Source organism: Stigmatopora argus, chromosome 21 (assembly GCF_051989625.1).
Source record: "Stigmatopora argus isolate UIUO_Sarg chromosome 21, RoL_Sarg_1.0, whole genome shotgun sequence".
Classification (NCBI taxonomy): Eukaryota; Metazoa; Chordata; class Actinopteri; order Syngnathiformes; family Syngnathidae; genus Stigmatopora; species Stigmatopora argus.
Window position 1 is genome coordinate 5,162,432 of NC_135407.1, and position 19,237 is coordinate 5,181,668.

The 19,237-nt window shown below is 43.1% G+C and overlaps 2 protein-coding genes across 4 annotated transcripts; one reads left to right on the forward strand and one right to left on the reverse strand.

The window, feature by feature from the left end:
- Positions 1 to 1,654: 1,654 nt before the first annotated feature.
- LOC144067182 (chondroitin sulfate proteoglycan 5-like) lies at positions 1,655 to 7,094 on the forward strand. The gene is made up of 5 exons (XM_077590719.1): positions 1,655 to 2,391; positions 2,545 to 2,733; positions 2,805 to 2,967; positions 4,762 to 4,908; positions 6,388 to 7,094. Exons 1-5 carry the CDS (start codon positions 1,676 to 1,678, stop codon positions 6,856 to 6,858), a joined length of 1,686 nt encoding a protein of 561 aa, XP_077446845.1. The 5' UTR covers positions 1,655 to 1,675; the 3' UTR covers positions 6,859 to 7,094.
- On the reverse strand, positions 2,190 to 18,211 carry mrpl3 (mitochondrial ribosomal protein L3). Of its 3 annotated transcripts, XR_013297861.1 has the most exons (13): positions 17,966 to 18,211; positions 17,598 to 17,779; positions 17,412 to 17,503; positions 16,783 to 16,881; positions 15,092 to 15,191; positions 14,946 to 15,006; positions 14,712 to 14,823; positions 14,032 to 14,109; positions 13,857 to 13,934; positions 12,770 to 12,882; positions 12,471 to 12,590; positions 5,204 to 5,306; positions 2,190 to 2,385 (listed from the first exon to the last, which is right to left on the reverse strand). XR_013297861.1 is itself a non-coding variant. In XM_077590720.1 (12 exons), exons 1-11 carry the CDS (start codon positions 18,034 to 18,036, stop codon positions 12,500 to 12,502), a joined length of 1,077 nt encoding a protein of 358 aa, XP_077446846.1. In that variant the 5' UTR covers positions 18,037 to 18,211; the 3' UTR covers positions 5,182 to 5,306; positions 12,471 to 12,499. The 3 variants fall into 3 exon arrangements, 2 of the variants coding, with proteins under 2 accessions (XP_077446846.1, XP_077446847.1); XM_077590720.1 differs by lacking the exon at positions 2,190 to 2,385 and having other exon boundaries at positions 5,182 to 5,306; XM_077590721.1 differs by lacking the exons at positions 2,190 to 2,385; positions 5,204 to 5,306 and having other exon boundaries at positions 12,688 to 12,882; positions 17,966 to 18,210.
- Between the last annotated feature and the right edge of the window lie 1,026 nt (positions 18,212 to 19,237).

Sequence of the window (19,237 nt, forward strand, 5' to 3'; positions counted from 1 at the left end):
TATAATACATATGAATATCATTAACCCACTGGCTCCAATTTGAACTGGCAGTGCATAATTTATCAGGCCGAGTCATGGATGGATTGGACGCCTCGAACCGTCAGTGGCACGTAAGAGTGATTATTAACAGCCACTTGATTAAAAATGTAACCACCACCACCACCGACTGGTTTTACGCACGCAGCCGTGTTTCAAGGAGAAGTGAATCTAATTAACCTTATATTTAATCTGGCTTTTCAAATGTACGTGTTACGCATTTATAGAAAAAAAAAGGACATTACAGATGAGATTAACGCTATAAATGTAATTAAATCACTGGCAGAGAACAATGATTTTTTTCTTCCAATGCCGTTTACAGTGAGAGATGTCCAATTCATTTGAATCCATTGAAAATGGATTGGATATCTCAATGTGATATTAATAACCACCTAGCTAAAAAAAATTGACCAAATATGGTTGCAGCGCCAAGAGATTTAAAAATGGCCGAATGGTGATATGCTTTAGAGCCATTGCCAATTTTTTTGGACATGGTTAGCCGTCCAAATGAATGGCACGTCTATCTCCGGCGTTGGCGGTCAACGAGTTAAGACTCGCGAGGGGCGCCGCCGGCCCAACTGGTTACCATGGCGACAAGAAAAGGTGAACGCAGACTGGCAGTTGGCTGCACAAATCACATATTTCAAAGAAATTCATTTTGAAAGCAGCACAGGCTCATAAATTCAAATAAATAGAAGATACTCTATAGAATAGAATCAGTGTTGCCTTTTCAAGGCTGCATTTGGGGGGATTTTGTCAGCCATTTTAAATGCGAGGAAGGCTTGATTGATTGAAAAACAAGGGCGAGCAGTGGCGGCAAACACTGGATTCTCTGTTTTTTGGCCTTTTTTTTTTCTTCCGGCGCTCCTTTCAACCTGCCACCTCTTTGCATTTCACCATGGCAACTGCGCCGCGCGCACACGCGCGACTCTCACGCTTCCTCGGCCGCCGCCGTTAAGGTTTCGTGCCAGCGGGCACGTTTGGATGCCGCGAATGGGTCGCCTGACAAGGGGCAATCATATTGGGTGGGGGAAAAAAGGGACGGATAGACGGAGACGGGCGTCCGTTCTTTCCGCCTGGGATGTCTTTTTGTGTGCAGGCGAGCGGCGGGCCGGCCTATGCCTGTAAATCCTAATCTAAGTAATCCTCAAGCAGTCTTGGTCACCAGAGCACATTAGTCATCGGGTGTGTTTAATCCCGCCCGCGTCGCCACACTTTGATTACGCCGCAGTCTTGAACTCGAGATGTTTGGATGGCGTTCGCGGTAAATCGCTTGACCTCTGAACCTTTCGCCACTCTTGCACGGCCGACAAAAATGCTTGATGTTTTAGGCTAAAATTCAAGTGAAAATTACAAATGAAAAAAATTCTCTTGGGATTTTTTTGGGGTGGTAATAAAATTCCAATAGTTATTTGTTTTTTAAATCTAATATTCAGTTTCTGATGATTCCGAGTCACCTCATGTGAATTTCGTCGTTATTTCATGTTGGTTTTGTGGCAATACGTCGCATGTTGAAAATAAACGGGGGAAAAAATGAAGTGAGAATTTTGAGGTATTCCATTTTTGGGGGGTTAAAGACGGCATTTTGGGGGGCAAAATAACAGCCTAATGTGTCATTTTGCTTTTAGGGAGGCATTCAATGAGCAGGCGTCACCATCACCGCGACCAGTCATCCCTGGACCGGGAGACAACCAATACGGGAATGGGCCTGAGCGAAGACTCGGCCGAGCGAGACCACCTGATCGAAGCGGGGCGCCCCCTTTTTTCCAAACGCCACCGCTCCCACAAACGCACCCATCCGGATCCCGTTCCCGATCCCGCGGGGGAGGAGCTCACCGCCGGGGGGGCGGGAGCGGACCAGAAGCCGGCGTCCGACGACGCGGCGGGCGTGGAGTTCCACAGGCCCGCCCCCGAGATGTCGGCAGCCGATCTGCCCAAAGCCCAAAAGCAGAAAGGAGGCGATCCCACGGCTTGGACGCTGTCGGATTTTTACGACTACCTGTCCCCCGACGACGACCTCTCGGCGTCGGCGCCCGCCCAAGATCCCGAACCGTCCCCTTCGCCCCCGGCCGACATGGAAGACGAGAACCCGCTTTTGACCGGCGCCGCCGCCGTCGGTCCGGTCGGAGCCGCCGCCCCCGCCCCGGCGGAGAATAAACCCGTCTCACCTGCGGCGGCGGACGACGACGACGGCGACGGCTTGAGCTTGGGGGGCGCCATGGGGAGCGACGGGTGCAGGCTGGGCTTCGTGCGCTCCGGACCCGGCATCTGCGTCTCCCGCTGCGACCTGCAACCCGACTTCTGCTTCAACGAAGGGGTTTGCACCGTGGTGGCTGGAATGGGCGCTTTCTGCAGGTGATAAACACAAATACGCTTTGAGCATCAAATGTCCAGTCAGAGTAAAAACAAGATGCACCAATGGGATATTGGGAAATTTGTGACGGCACAAGTTGGAAAAAAAAACATTTTTAAGCGACTGTGGTGCTAATTTTTGTTGTTTTGTGGCAGATGCAACGTGCAAGACTACATCTGGAACAAAGGCACGCGCTGCGACTGGGCCATCACCGAATTCCAGGTGATGAGCGCCTTGGTGGGCGTGGCCTCGGCGGCCTTCCTCCTGGTCTTCATGATCGTGGTGTTCTTCGCCAAACGACTGCACCGACTCAAGAAGGACAACAAGCGGCTTCGCAAACGCAGGTACGGCGGCGTTTTCCAGCCGACGATGGAGCGAGCGCCATTTCCGACCATTTCCTCTTCTCCATCGGCAGCAAGTACCGTCCGCAGAGCAGCGAGCCTCAGACGGACGGCCTTTCGGTTTCCACCACCGCCGACGGCTCGCAGCCCAACGTAAGGAAACTGTGCGATTCTCCTCCGTCCGTGCCCCAAGCTCACACTCACAACCTGGCGTACTATGACAACATTATCTGTCAGGTACGCGCAACCTTTCCTCGTGTTTACTCTCCACTCTTTTGCTTCTTTTTCCCCCCCTCGGTCGTTAGATGAACCTTCTATTCCACCATGTCGTATCCCACGTGCTCGCTTGGGTTTTTCCGTGTCTGCGCGCATGCTAAAAGCCTCACCAAAGCTCAACAAAAATGACCACGAACCGTACAATCCCTACAATGGTTCACGGTGCACGTATATTAGGGATGTCACAATATCACGACGTCGAAATTTCAAGACGCCCATTCGACATTCAAAGGAACGATTTTCAAAATCACTTGAGTATTTTTAAAGACATTGTAGACCTTAACATTGTCTTTTTTTATCCCTAGTGTCAACCTTATCGCAAAAAGTCCACGAGCTAACGCAATAATCTATTCGCGAGACAGAATGTTGTTGCATCCCTTGATATATTTAAACACACATCTGAACAAGATACATACCATAAACCTTCCTAGGAATATGAATTGATAAATGTACTGTATGACTGACTGATTCCCTCAGAGGCCAGCATCAACTACCTTTACTTGGGAAATTAAACCTAGAAACTCTTATAACCAGCACCACCAGGTAAGCGGCATCACCCCACCCTCATCCCCTCTCCCATTCCCTCCCCCCTCCCACCCAGCTTTGCTTGGACCTCTCCTGGTAAAAATCCATTTGAAATAGCATCGACATCTATGACAAGCTCATTTAAATTGACGTCAGATTGAGGAAAAGAGCCAAACGTTCCGTGGTATCGAAAGAGTTAAAAAAGACATTTTGACTAGCATACGGGCCTGCAACAATATCTTGCATCGATCTCGTTGTTGCCGGAGGTAGCGCCATTAATATTCTCCATTAATGACTGGCCGCTGGGCTCTCCGGAATCCAATTGGCTTTAACTGAACGCTGATGCAGGCTCGGAGGATTTTTTTGTTTGGCATGTTTCTTGTCTTGCATTTTTTTTGTTTGCTCAGTGGACGCTTGTAGATTAGCGCATCCCAAACTTGATTACATTAGAATTTTTTTAAACCAAAATAGGAGTTACATTGCCTGCTTTTTTAAAAATTTTAATTATCCCGATTTTTATTTCCATGAAAAAAAATGACCCTCATTACACCCCATTTAGCTGTTTTTTTTTTCCACCCCCAGTGGGATACAAAGATGCATCGTTTGTCTCAACCACTCACTCCCTTACTGAGATGTTCTCCTCACTATTAGTATATTCGTCTCGCATCCCAACCACGTGCTTCCAAGTTGGAGTTTTTCTAACGCACGATGGAAGAGGACAAAGTAGCGTCTGGCCTAGCTCGCGCGACCAATCAATGGTGTCCCACTTAACGCCCGCTGTGCCTGTGACCTTCAGCTGTGTGTGACATGCCGATCAATGAACGACCTGAACAAGCTGACACGCGCAGACTTCAATTTCCACTGGCTCTCATCACCCCAAAAAAAAAACGCAGCTTAGAACGATATTAAAACTGAATAGCGCTTATATCAGCAATGGACTTTGCAATGCATGAACTGGCTGGCATTTTTGTGAGCAGTTAATAAGTTGTCAGTGAGTCTAAATGTCAGGTTGAGGGGCTAAAACGCCCCCGCGGCTACAGAGGCGGCGCTACTTTAAATGTCACAGGTCTGATTTCAAGTAAGGACAGGAAGGATATTGTCCAAAAAATAATAATAATCATGTTTTGTCATAAAGGAGGCTCCAAATCAGGCACTTACTTCTTCACTTCAATTCTGTGTAATACGGGCACAAGTGGCTAAAAGCTAAAACCTAAGTGACCTTCCCCGCAGGACGACCCCCAGAAGCAGGAGGACCCCGCCAAGTCCCCCCCGGGCAAAGAAGAGGGCGCCATGAACATCCTCAACTCTCACTCCCCTAAACACGAGAACAACCGCCCTAACTCGGCGGTGCGCGACAACGCCGACGACAACGCCGAGGTAAACGCGCTCCACAACAACTTGGTCTAAAAAAAAAAACCCGACGAGCCTCTTCGCTCCTTCTCCGCCCCGGACGGCGACGAGACGCCCGAGCGGTCGCCCGAGCGGTCGCCCGAGCGGTCGCCCGCCTTCCAAAGTCGCGCGTCTGTCGCCGCCCGAGGCGGCCAACGAGCGAGCCTCCCTCGTCCACCCCTAGCAAAGAGCACAGTGTGTATCCGGCAAGTGCGCTAAATTGGAGGATACGTGTTTGTTTACAAGCGGCCCCGTTGTTTCTCTCTTTCCACTAACGACTAACCTTTTCCCCGCTTTTGACGCCCCCGCCTTGGTCTCCGGACCAATGAAGTCGTCCGTCGTCCTTCCCCTCCTCCGCTCGCATGCATCGGTGTTATTCCAAGTGTCTGAAAAATAGTAGCCAAGAACAAAAAAAAATGAAATGAAAATGGATGTGTACTTGCAACGTGTCTAGATTTACATGACGTCCCCGTGTTTGCTCCAGTGGGGAAACTACGATGATAATAATAATAATAATGATAATACACGCCGTGTCTTGCTTTTCAATGTGATTTCTAATGCTTTTCTGTACTTGAGGTTCTTTTGTACTTTTTCGGGAGGATTCTAGTGACAGTTGTGGGAATAAATCTTTTTGATTTTATCCAACTGGTGTTGCTTTTTGGCTCTGCTTTTCCCCCCTTCTTCTTTGTCTGCATGTCCGCTAGCCCGGCTGCTCTCTCCCGCTAATAATAACCCAACGCTCCACTGACCCCGCTTTTGTGCTACCGGAGGCTGCTCGCTCGCACGCACGCACGCAAGCACACACTAAAACACACACACACACAAAGTGCCAATTCAGCACCATGGACAGCCCCCTCGCTTAATAGAATTCCATAGGAGCTTGAAATATACGCTCACACAGCCAGTCGGTTAGGGACGCCCGCCTGCACATTCCAATGGGATCCAATTAAATAAGGTGTCAAACATTTTATGTTGGAACATATTAAGTGAATGTATGGTTGGCAATCATTTCAAAGGGGAAAATACATTATAGACATTCGGTATATTTGTATTGAGTTGCGGTCAAAACGATTCAAGCGCCACTCTTGGAGCAAATCCCAGATTTACTGTAAGCCCTTAAATATAATTGTATTTTTTTTTACAGTCCGTACACCAAAGGGGCTAATCAAACAAAGGAAAATGATGGCACGTTGGAAATAAAGTCATTATACTACAAGAGCAAAGTCATAGGTTGTAATACTACTAAAACTCACCACAGTTCTAAAAAAGTCATGCGTAGAAATATCACGAGATCAAAGTCATAACATTATGAGGAAAAAAGACAAATTGTATCACTAATACATTCGTAATGTATTCAAAGGCCTAAAAAGTCAAGTAAACCAAGTACTGAGTTGGCATTTTTTGGTTGACTTGGGAAACCTCCGCCGACTTTCTGCCCCTCCCCTACTTGCCGTGTTTCCACCCCAGGACGGCGTGACAATCGGCCTGGAGGTCCTCCTCCCCAAAGACGTCAAGCTACGGCCCGAGAAGACCCCCCCTCTCCAGTACGACGTCTTCCTCTACAAAGTGGGCAACAACGGCGAGCCGCCGGCGTCCAACTCCCAGCAGCAGGCCGCAAAAGCCTCCAAAAATACAAAATCGCCCAAACGGAAGCACGATCGTCACCACTCTCTCTCGGGGCGCCACTCTTCCCCGTTTTTGCACCCCTCGCCCGGGGGGTGCTCAGCCCCTACGCGCCACCCGGGCGGCCGCCCCTGGCCTCGGGCGCGCCCTTCCAGCTCTTACTACCCGGGCGCGGAACACGAGCAATCGCGGTTACGTGCGTCTCCCTCGTCCCCTCATCTCACCCAATCGTCGCCCTCTCGAAGCAAGTGCAGCCCGGTCAGCACCCGGTCCTTACCGCCGCTCTCCCGATCCCCCCAAAATGGCGGCCACTAACCTCCATTGGGCTCAAGTGTCACCTTCTAACTCTATCAAAGCCTCCCAAATTGCGTCAAACTCAGGTTTAAAGTCCTACTAATACGCACGAGTGTGAATAAGCCATCCTAACCTGGTGCCAATGTCAGTTCATTTTTACAAAAGTAGATTGTTTTATCGAGACATCTTTTTTACGAGTAGTTTTGTTACATTGAACGTATTTCTGGTTCCCTAATAAATGATGGAAATAAGCACGCGTATTATGTAGCCTTCTTTGAGTAAATGTAGCCATTTAAAAAAGTCGGGTTTGACATGAGAAATAAGGAGCTTTGCTGCCCACTTGCGGCGAATGTATCTACTACAGTTTTTCTTAGATACGTGGATATTGTTAAACGAATTAGGGAAATATATTTGACTATTAATTTTTGTATATCCATGTTTTAGTTAAATGATTTCAAAATTTAATTATTTCAAGACCATTCCATATTTAATTGTGATTACATTTTAGTTTCTTTAATTTGTAATCACATAACATAAATACCAGTCAATGTAATTTTAAAATTCAAAAGAACGTTATGGACGAGTAGGAAATACTTAATTTCAGTATGTTTTCACGATACAATTCCATGTTTGGTTATTTTAATCATTTCAATATTTATGTAGTTCAGGTTTTGTTACAATATTGACATGCGTGTATTACAAACAAAATTAAATCTATCTATAATCTATTTCAATGTTATCTTAATTCTGTTTTATTTACATATATAAACATTTCCATATTTATTTCTTTATCACTTTCTATTGAGTGAATTGAATTTCAATTTTGATGAAATATTTTCTTAATTTGCTAGCAGCCCATTTCCAGTCAAAAGCAACAAATATAGAAACCTGAATTTCTATCATCTCCCAAAACAACATTCAGTGGATTCTAAGGACAAAAAATTCCTCCACGGCCTTCCTGTTCTTGAACGCCTCATGAATCATTCATAACCCTGTGATTAATTCCTCCACCATCCCCAGTCAGACACTCGCGTTTCCTTGTTCGTTCTGAATTAAACATCTAGCATTTTTGTCAGCTCTCGACAGGCAGGCAGGCTTGACTTCTCCCCAATTTACTCCCGCATCCATCGACAAATGAACGACAAGCAAGGTGAAGTCACCCTTGTCAACACAAATTTTACTTCTCGACTCTTCCGTCACGTCAAATTTAGAAGTGGAAAAACTTGCAGAGAAGCTGCTGTTCCTTCCTCACAACCTTTTTAAAAAAAATGCCTTCTTCAAACTCGACCCTGTGTTTATGTGACAGGGCTAATTAAATATTTACATCATGTCTGAGCTCATTCCCCAAAAATACTTTGAAAATTATGCAAGTAAAAAAAAATCATACTGCTCTCAAAAATAATGGGAAACCTACATTTTACTTTAAGCAATCACGTAGTTTGAGGTATACATCTTCATAGACATTTTAAAAAAAAAGTATATACGAGATGACCTATCGTAACCCTTCATAAAAGCATTACATTAACCACAAGGTGTCAGTGTTGCGCCAAAAATATCAAGCACCGAAACGAATTGATTCAATTTAACTCCTTGGCTATTATGGACTGATATTTACATACATTTAACCTGAGATTGATTTGAGACTGATCTGAGATTAATCTGTAAGCAATCAAATACTAAATAATTTAAATATTAAGAAATCAGAGATTAATTTACGGCGATAGACGTCCCACCCATTTGAATAAAGTAACGGGTTAATCTACAATCAATGAGTGTAACTCTTTGCTAGACATTATATTTTCCCCCACAAATTTTCTTTTGTAAAAAGGTGTATGATAGAATCAAATTTTCTCCTCTTTTAAAAATTAGTATTTTTTTTTAAATCATTTTAGTTTTTAATAACGGAATTACACATTCCAACGTTTTTAAATGTAAATTCAGGCATTGAGGGGTTAAACAATTTAAAAAAAAATTCATATTGTCCAATCGTATCTAAGCCATTGTCATTTTTATCTACTGGTATATTTGATTTTTCTTTGTATTCTTTCCCACGCGGCAGTATTATGAAACATGAAGATGAAAATCCAAAAAAAGCCAATTCTTTGGATTCTTTGTGTTTGCTTTTTTTGTCTGCGAACTCAGTGGCTTTCTATTGAGATGGGAAAATGTCATCGTGTGTGTGTGTGTGTGTGTGTGTGCGTGCGAGCGAACAAAAGGAAGTGTGTCGTGCGTCTTTACAGGGTCGTTTTGCTCAAAAGGCCTATCGACGTGATTTCAGATTGGGATCGAAGCATGTTAAACGTTGTTAAATATTTTTTTCAAGCGGCACCTAGTGCGATTATAATCATTTTTTTGTTGTTATCCTTGCAAATTACAGGTGCACCTCAAAAGTCAATCATGAAGGCACCACGGACTTCACTCCATTGGCTGTTGCAAATATGATTCAATGCCAGTCTCCCACTTAAAACGGATTGGGCGTCGATTGTTGTCAATGGCGGCCAATGAGATAACTAACTGCATGGAGGTGATAGAAATATAGATAAAATTGACTTATAAGAAAAATTGAAAAAATAATAGTAATAAACTACAGAAGAATACCATACTTAGACATTTAACAAATAATGAATAGATATCAACAAAAATAAAGGGAGTCCTTAACCGACTCCCCCTTGCGACCCCCCAAACTCCCGATCGCGTGAGTAAGACAAAGATTCCCAGCGCCTGCCCGGGTTAAATAATTGATGAAGTTTGCTCGCCTAATTCTTTTGCCTCCGCTCGACAGCCAAGCGGCGTGCCAAAGGTCACCAAGTTTGACTTTGCCGGCACGCTTTCCCCGCGACGTCTTCGCACCCCCCCTTCTCACCTCCGCATCGATTTACCGGCCACCCCCGCGGTTCCTTTCTCGCGGCGAAGATTTCCGGCTGAACCCCCCACCCCCCTCCCCCCCGTAATCACAACACGTCTCATTTAAAAGCCGCCCCCTACTAATAAGCCGAAAGGTTATACGTCTGTTATTTGATTCTCCGCCGCCAGCGTCAGGCATTTCTACAGTAGCGAGGGGCGAAACGAGACACCTTTACAGTAAGCGGAGCGAGGGAACGCGCTTGACCTTGCACCGACGATCTCCTCAATTAGCTTATAAAGATGAGCTCGGTAAAGGAGCGAAAGGGGAAGTGGGAGCTTCTCGCTGTGTTGCCATGGCGATCGCTCACAAGTCCTGCCGATAATTGTGCGAGAGCCGGCGAGCGCCCAAAGGAGCTCAAATTTACGGGCACCCGAGGGACGCCGACGTGCGCGGGAAGAACGCCGGCTGTGACGCCCAAAGGCCCGTGGTGATATTTTCACGCACGGGTTTCCAAATTTAAAGCTTGAAAAGATGTGGATGTGAAGGAGTTGAAATTATTTGGCGGTTACTTCACATTTTTGAGCGCAGCCAAGACATAAGGGCGCCAAAATTAATTGTGTTATTGTTTTTGGGGCGAGGACTTTTGAGGTCGTGTTATTCGGGGCGTTAGATTTGGAACGATGCTAATGTGGAATTTGTAAGTTTGTTTAATTTTAGCCAAGTAGAAAAAAATGGATCGCATATTTTAGAAGAACGAGCCAAAAAAAGCATGTTATTGTAAATTTGCTCTACTTTACGCTGCCAGCCTCTCTACCAGTCAAAATGGAACGGAAAACGATCATCTTTCCCCGATCCAAAGTTTCAGAGTAAAACCGGCAATCATTTCACTTTGAATGCCTCTTGACGGATTTAAGCGAAAGCCACCAGTGCGTAAGCAGCTGCATAATAAACAACGCCGAGCCTCGGCGTAATCAAGCAAAGATAATGAAAGCGCTGATTAATTCCAAAGGCAAATCCTGGTGTCTGTCACAAGTCGCTGTGAAATTGCGCCAACAATGGTCTCATTTAAATCCTCCGACGTGGAGGCTCGACGGAAGGAGTCCACGTGCTCCCGAGCCAGCTGTCTCTTAAATAACACTCTCAATAATTCATACGACATCCACACGGGGAGTCCACTTTGCGCGTGGGTGTGTGTCAACAAGGAGCGAGCGAGTGCTGACCAAGTTTGATTGGAGGAAGCTTTGCTCATCACTAATGGAAATGGGATCGCTGGCTTGTTGAGCCAGCAGAAGGCCAAGTCCAGATCCATCATGTCACGCCACATTTCAAATCTAAAGCATCGATTTTGCTCCAAAATGTTGACGGTGGAGGATGGCAGCGCTTCCGTATACAAAAAAAAAACAAGTCTTTTGTAAGGGTGTAAATAAGCAATTCACAATACCATATTGAACCTTTGACAACAATTGCCACATTTTGTGTCGATTTGAGGGCTTTCATCGATTTAATACAAAATGATTTATATATTTACTACTATGAGTTTCATTCCACCTAAAGCAGGGGTGAGCAAAAATGTTTCGAGCTACCTTTTTTGGTTTTTAACAGTGACCCTTTTGTAAAACGAGATAGCGAATCAAAAGTTATACAAGGTTAGCCTTAACGTAAAGTAGTCATCGTAATTTAGTATTTTTCCACCAATACGATGCGCTCCGTTTCTCACAGTAAAGAAATCCAATTTAAAGTTAAAAAAAACAACTCTTCTAACTGATGGAGTACTGAATAAATCACAAATTAAATTGCCTGCACTCAATTGGCAAATGACTCGACAACTCACTTCTTAAAGGGTTCATCAATAACAGGTTGGACTGAATGACTGTTTCCTGACATTTTGGCTATATCAGGGCTTTACTACTTCGCTTTCTGTTACAGACAGGGGAAGAAAAAAAACGAAAAACTGCAAGTGGACAGGAGGACCTTGACCCTCGTCAAAACAAGCCTTGGATGAAACAGCTTCTTTAATTCTGTAATTTAAGGCTTCTTCTACTTTTGAATTGGACTCCAAAGTGGAAAGCAGATGACTATTTTGGCCCCGAGAGCCTGATAACGCGCTGCACATAACAGGATGTTCAAAAGATAACATTAGCATTTCAAAGTGGCACCTGCTGCCTGGGCCGGCACTAAGATGATGGATTTTACATGCCGCGCCCTTATCTATTAAATCAAAAGCCATAGCGTTATCCATCCACACTCACAGATGTGTTGAGCTAAGAGTGCTTCGACACTTGAGCCGGGTTGTGAAATTTGGCTGAACGGACTCAAATTATTGTCTGCCATTAAGCGCAATGGTTGCCCAGAATTTTTGACCACGAGTGGCTAGACGCTTTTATTACCTTCCTTCACCTGAAGATTTGAATCCATCTCATTTTAACTCGTTCACTGCCGCTGAGATTGAGTCATTTTAATTGGGATGACTGGCATTGAGTTATTCTGTCGTGGATGACTGTTTTTTTTAAATAGGAGTTCATGGTTTAAAAAAGCATTTTAAACACCTCTTTTATGACTAACACTACAGTAGCATGTCTCAAAATAGAACACTAGTCGGAATTTGGAGGTCGCGCTTCTCATTTGAGGGGTCCCTACAGCGCAAAAGAGGAGGCATGGCGCTCCCAGCGGGACGTTTGATCATTTAAATAGTGGCGAACGCAAACACCGGCGCGCGCTTAAACACCCGCCGCCTCCTGCTGCAAAATTAATGTGCTAGTTTATATCCTCTTAAGCGCAAATGTCAAACCTTTGTCAAGCCGCTGCACCTCCTCCGGATCACCTTTGACCTTTTCCTTCCTTCCTTCCTGTTCTTAAGTCCTTTGTGGCGACTTCCAGGCTTTCTACACACGGTCCTATCGTGGGTTCTCTGCGAAAGAGAGCAAATCGTCCTTCACTGATATCATTTCTTCACGTCCGGTTGCCATGGTTTCACGGGAAAGAAAGTCGAGCTTTAACTGGATTACACTTTATTGGAGCTTGGTTGTAAGTAAGTGTGTGTTAGTGTGTAGTCAGGTGAGAGATAATGACTCCTCCGTGTGAACGAACATGTCCTCGTCGTAGAGGTCTTCGGGAAGGTCGCCCTCTTCCTCGGTGAAGAAAGTAGGGAACGGGGGGCTGCGCAAGGTGTCTAATCTGGTCGGGAGATTGCTATCCCTCACCTGAAACACGGGAATCACAAATGGATATTGTTGTGACTGACGTTTCATTGGATGGCCCATCCTGACCAATCCTCATTTGACGGAAAGCAAACAAAAGGAGTTCCGTATCATAAAAATGTCCGTGCAGAGTAAATAATGTCAACTGCTCTCTGCAAAGAAGAATCAAGTGGTTTGTTGACTATCGAAATAGTTTTGCGCAGGCTGCCAAACCTAATTTATTCCTATCGCTATTTGAGATCTACTAATAAAATATTTTTTTTTCTTACTGTGTCAATATCAAACCAAAAGTTTGTAATTTTAAGTTTAAAAAAATCAAATATTTGTTGATTCATTATGTAACGACTATCTAACATGACAACAAATGTTCACATTTGTATTTAATTAATGTTATTTTTGGATCTAAAATAAATTGCGTAATGGCATTGTTTAAACATCCAAATACAGTTTTTTTTAGCCTCTCGATAGTAAATTGTTTTAATCCTCCAATAAATAAGAGTGATTCAGTTACATTTTTAGCTATTTTAATTCTATTCAGTCAACTTTTATCACCGCATAATTTTAGGTCACCATGCACACAGCTAAAATGTTAACCCCCACCACATAAAAAAACTGTGTAAATGACCTCATTTACATATGAGCCAATTAGAAAGCTAAAATGGATTACCGGACTATCAAGAAAATCTTTTGTGGCAGCCTTTTTTTTGTGCTAATGCAATCTGAAGCGATTCCACGCCGAGCGGCTGAGCCAAGTATTTGTATTCATTACCGTTTGGCCGCAAAACAAATAATAGGCAGTGCGGGGATGGTGTGGATGTCGCTAAGATCATTAAGGCGCACTCTGCTGATGTAGCGCCGTGTCAACGAGGATGGATCGCAGCTGCTAACGGCGCTTTCGCAGGTACAAGGTCGGCTGGGGCGGAGCTCCGCCTCTAAACTTGGCCTTTAAACGGCGGGACGGGCGTGATTATTTTTACCTTCAGTAAGCAGTTCCTGTGGCCGGGGACCGAGCCGTTTACATAGAGAACGTTGTGCTTGGTATTGACTCTCCATACCTGGGAAGGGCGGTCGGATGGGAAAATGATTACGGAGAAATTGCCGGCGGGGACGCTCAAGGTCAAAGCGCCGCTTATGTTTTATTCGCGGGTTCACCTTGAGTCCGTACGCCGTGACGTAGACGTTGCCCATCTGTCCCGGCATTTTCTTCCCTTTAAAAACCTTGGCGGGATCCTGACAAAAAGAACAAATGTTCTCATATTAGTGTATAAAAGGAGCCAGACTGTTCGTTTGAACTCCCCCAAAAAATTACCATAGTAAAAATATTCATAAAATGTACTTGAATTTTAAAATTAAAATAAACTACAAATATAACCAAGAAAGAATGTGCAACAATTCAAAAAATTTCAAGATAAAAACAATTAAATAAGATTAAAAAAATGAAATTGAAAAGAAAAAGAATACAGGTAAAAGATTAACTTTTATGCAAAAAAAAAATTGAAAGCTGAATGGAATATCAAAATTCAAATAATATAAAATATCATTGGATTGCACATCGATTGAAGCCAATGACAACCAAGGAGTTCAAAGCCGCTTTATAGAATGGACCAAAGGAAAGAACATGACTAACATTAAAGGCACTCTTGTCAACTTTCTCTCAAGTTATCATAATTTAGAAAGTTACATTCTGCCCCAGCTTACTAATGAACAGGAAAAAGCTACCGTTAAAACCTTTTAGCGCTGCTAGCAAAGCTATTCTTTGACTTATCCCTAAAAAAAAAAAAATAAGACAGTAACGACAATGAAAAAGTAAAAAATGTGGGCGTGTGCCTTACTCCGCCTGGTCCAGAAGCTCCAGGTCTGCGGTGGGTTTTTGTTTGACCGTGGCTCGCTGGCTGACCTTTGAATCCCCAACGCTTCATCACCCCCTGAAAGCCTTTCCCAATGCTAAACGGTAGACACACACAAAAAGTCTTCAGATGACTAATATTATGACTTCTGACCTTATAAGTGCAATGTGTTTTCCAACAACAGGGAGAAAATGTTGACACGAGAAGGGCAAAACTTACGATTTGGCAGTAACATCCACATATTGGCCTGGACGGAAATGCGCGGCGAACAAAGGAGTGCCTGCGAATGCGCGTACAAAATGCTTTTTAGAGGCAAAATCCCATGAAAATGACAAATTTGATAGAAAGTGTGTGCATGGTGGTACCTGGTTTAATGAGAGCGTTGTCTGAAACTTTAAAGGTGGTGACTTTCTGCTTGGGAGGCACTCCCGCATTCATGAACATCTCCATCCGCTGTTCCGATCTCTGTCAGTCAAGTGGACAGAAAAGGAGAATAAGGCAATGGAGAAGAACCGGCAGCCAGACGCTGGCATTTTCAATCTGACAGCGGGCCTGTTAGGAGTGCGCACGAGGCGAGCAGACGCTCGCGCACTCACTCGGCAACGCGGCTGACATTTGCTCACGCTCCTCTCAGCCCTCCCGGTCACTCGGAAAGCGATCTCTTGCCTACTGTTGCCTTGAAAATCACTTTGCCAAGAGGCTTTCACTCTGTCAAACTCAAGTGTGCAGAGAATTCCAAACAGCTTGACACGAAGATGATGAACTGTACAACCGTGTAGGCTTGTGTGATCAAAACCAGAGATTAAGAAGAAAAAAAGTGGTAAAATTATAAAAAAAAATTCTCCCTAGTCTGGAGGCGACAGTTGAACAGACTTCCTATTCCTTCCCATTTATTTTTTTGTACGTTATTTCAATAAATGACTTAAATAGTGACGTTGTATGTTTATAATTTCAGGTCTGACACTTCAAATAACAGTAAAAAGTGTCGTTACTAAAAGGCAGGCTAGCTTTATGTTAATAACTACTTTCTAGTTTATTTATTTTTATTAGACTTTGTTGCTCTGGACTGTAAGCTGCATTTTAGGGGGAAAGGTATGTAAAAAAACAAAACAAAAAAAACAACTGAAACCAAGAACACAAATTTCATATTGAAAAGTTACAAAATTACAATAATCCATAAAAACAGGCTGATGACATTATGTAAGCTTAATTGTTAATCACTACACAACCCATAAGCAAAAAAAACATTACTATTAGTAAAGTTTGATGATTAAATAACAAATTACAAACTTCAACTTACATAAAAAACACAGAGGCAAACCAAACTAAAAAAAATCTCCCCAGCTAAAAAGGCTAATAGAAAACTCAGGTAAAAAAAAAAAAAAAGGGATACTTTTTGTCCAGATTGCTTGGTTGTACTTTAAACATCGTAACGCAGAGGACGCAGTGGACCCAATCAACGACTGCGACTTCAGCACCCAATGTGGCGCTGATGAGCGTCTGAGTCACCTTCAAGTTTATTGGAATCATCAAAGTCGACACCCAGATGAACGACGGCAGGCGTCTTCGCCGCTGTAAAATCTATTGAGCTTCAATTCCTTTCACGCAGCTCGGATGGTGGCGAGGGGGTGACTATAATTTCCTGACTGTGGCGGCGCTAGCCCCCCGAAGCCCTCCCCCAAAAAATAGTCCCAAAAGAACCATAATGGCAAAATGTCGTTATATTTCCATAAAGCGCTGATATGATTTTGTCACACCCGTGACCTGCAGCCACAAGTTTATTAAGGAACAATATGCCGGCTGAGTGCGTTACGGGCGAGTTATGTTATTATTACGCCGTTAAATCAAAGCCAGAGAAGCTCGGGTGAAGTTTGAATTGATTCCTCTGCTATATTTGGGGTGGTTGAAATTAGATTAGCGTTCAACGCGTCATCACTTTTGTGTCAATTAAATCTTTCGCTGCCACTGACGGCGATGGATTTTCAATCCATTTGAACTGGGAAAAGACTATTGTCGCCAGTGGCCCGGAAATGCGAGCATTCAGACGTTTTCTTACGTAGAACGGCGAGGCGTTTTTTCCTCCGACGACAAGAGCGGCGGTGTTTCCATCGTTATCTTCTTTGGAAATGTGCTTTATCACATGGCAGTCGCTAACCTGAATAAGGAAAGAATAAATAAAAAAATTATACTGTTTGTTGTTCCTAGCATATATTTGGAAAATATTCTTAAAATTGCTAAAAATATTATTCAAGCAATCATTGTGTATAGTACAAGGTGAGAATAAATTTAAAAGTATAAATCACTGGCTCACGTTAGCATTCATACGAAGAAGCAATTAATAAGAAAAGGGTTCAACTGTCAATAACTCCTTTTTGTGAAATATAATAACAGACTGAAACCGAAAATTAAACAAGTCAACAACAACATTATTTTACAATGAATTATTTTTGTATATTTTATATAGTGGTTTCCTGGAACGTCAATTTACTTTCTGTCTCCATTTGAAAATACACATTCACTACTGGCAAAATTGTTTGGCAGTATTTATTTATTCCATTTTCAATACAGAATTTGTATCATACTAAGCAAATTATTTCATTATGTTTAAAAGCCAGAGCCAGGGCGTCACCGCTTTATTATTATTATTATTTTAAACCACACCAAGAATGGTTGCTTTGTGTATACCTGCAACAACGTAGCAACATGTCTTTCTCCATTTTTGGTCCACAGAGGAGCCATTCCCAACTTCACAGCAACCAGACCAACTCTTCTGCTCCCTAAAAACGAATCCAATGTTGAAAAATACGAGCATATTTGAGCACACAATTGAAAACCAGTCGTTTCTTTCGGCGTTCTTTTGAAGACACCGACCTTGCGTCCACTCGTGGCGCTCCCACGGTTCATCTTTCAGCGGGTTGAGCTTGTTCGCCGTCTGTTGTCTGAATTCCTCGCCGGCTTCGTCCTTCATAAACTGTTTATTTTCATCGGTGAGGTGCTCGTCAAACCACGTTGCGGATTTTAAAGTTCTGACACACGTCCCCGAACGAATGGAGCTGCCGTAAGAGGCATAAACGGTCAATTACAAATAGTTAGTCCAACCTTTTATATGGAAAAGTCACACGCTACATTAAAAGAAAATGCATTCGACAAACATAATAGTCACACGTTACATTAAAAGAAAATGCATTCGACAAACAACTCAGGTAAAAAATAACATGATGCTACTAGCATTAGCTAACCTTTTAGCTGCTCCTCCGAGACGAACCAGAAGAGCTCGTTGTTGAAGAACACGACAACACCACGTCGACATATTGTTGTACTACTTATTTTCAAATATACGTATTTAATATTTAGAAGGGAAAATAACAAGCGTCCGTGTTTAGGAACCCGTAAATCCTCTTGAAATGCGTGCACATGTCTTGTTCTAAATGTCACCCCGGCAACTTCCGGTGTGTCCGGCAACTTTCGGTGTTCGCTATGTCCCCCTACAAAATGGCTACCGGAAGAAAGGTTCCGCCTAAAACATGACTATAAAACTAACTTAAAGTCTTTTATATAATCTTTAAATTGTAACGTGTTTTATATTGCGTTAAAAAAATCTTCAATTTTATTCCTTCAATGAAAATGGGTATCTGTATTATTTTCATTACTAGTCTAATTCTATATTAAAAGTATACTAGTATACTATTTTATTTTTGGATTTTTAATCAGTTTTGTGGATTTCCCCATTATTTTTAATTCACTCATATGCCCAGAAATGTACGGTACATGTTGCACCATGAGTGGGCATACCCATGTCTCAAGTGAAATGCTATTTGACCCACAAAATTCCCAAAGGACACCATGCATCTTATTTTGTAGGCCATTTTGAGTGGTCCAATGACCTAATTACCGCTTTTGTCTCCGTATTTTTTCTAATTTTCTTGACACGGACCGTATCTCACGGATAGTTGTAAAATTAGATCATGTAGATTCATACACTAACATTCCAAGGTCATGTTAAGTGTGCTTTTTGTGTAATGAAGCTGTCATTTAAGAAAAATGTCTTTGGTTTACTGAGAGTATTGACTGACCCAGTTACACTTTGGAGCTTTTTTGTGCAGTAAGTTCATCATTTGTTTTCGGTCAGAATTTAGAAAACTAAAACTCAGGGTTTGGTCTCTAGAGTGCACTTGACGGCGCAGGACATCCAAACTATTTGGACTGGGAGCATTCCAGTCAAAATGGTTTGGACGTTCAGTACTAACCAAATATCTACAGAAAAAGAGCCACGAGAGTGAAAAGTATTTTTGCATTATTCATTCATATTTGAATTTTTGTATTCTTTTTATCTTTTTTTGATAGCATTTTCCCACAAGCCCAAGATTATTGCTATTTATGTATCCAAACAAACCGGTGTGCAGCTGTGCCTCGATGGCGACTGACAATGAGGGATGACTTTCTATCCTCAGTGGCTCATTGCAGCCTTGCACATTATGCAAATAGTCATTACGTACACTCAGCATCCTCGA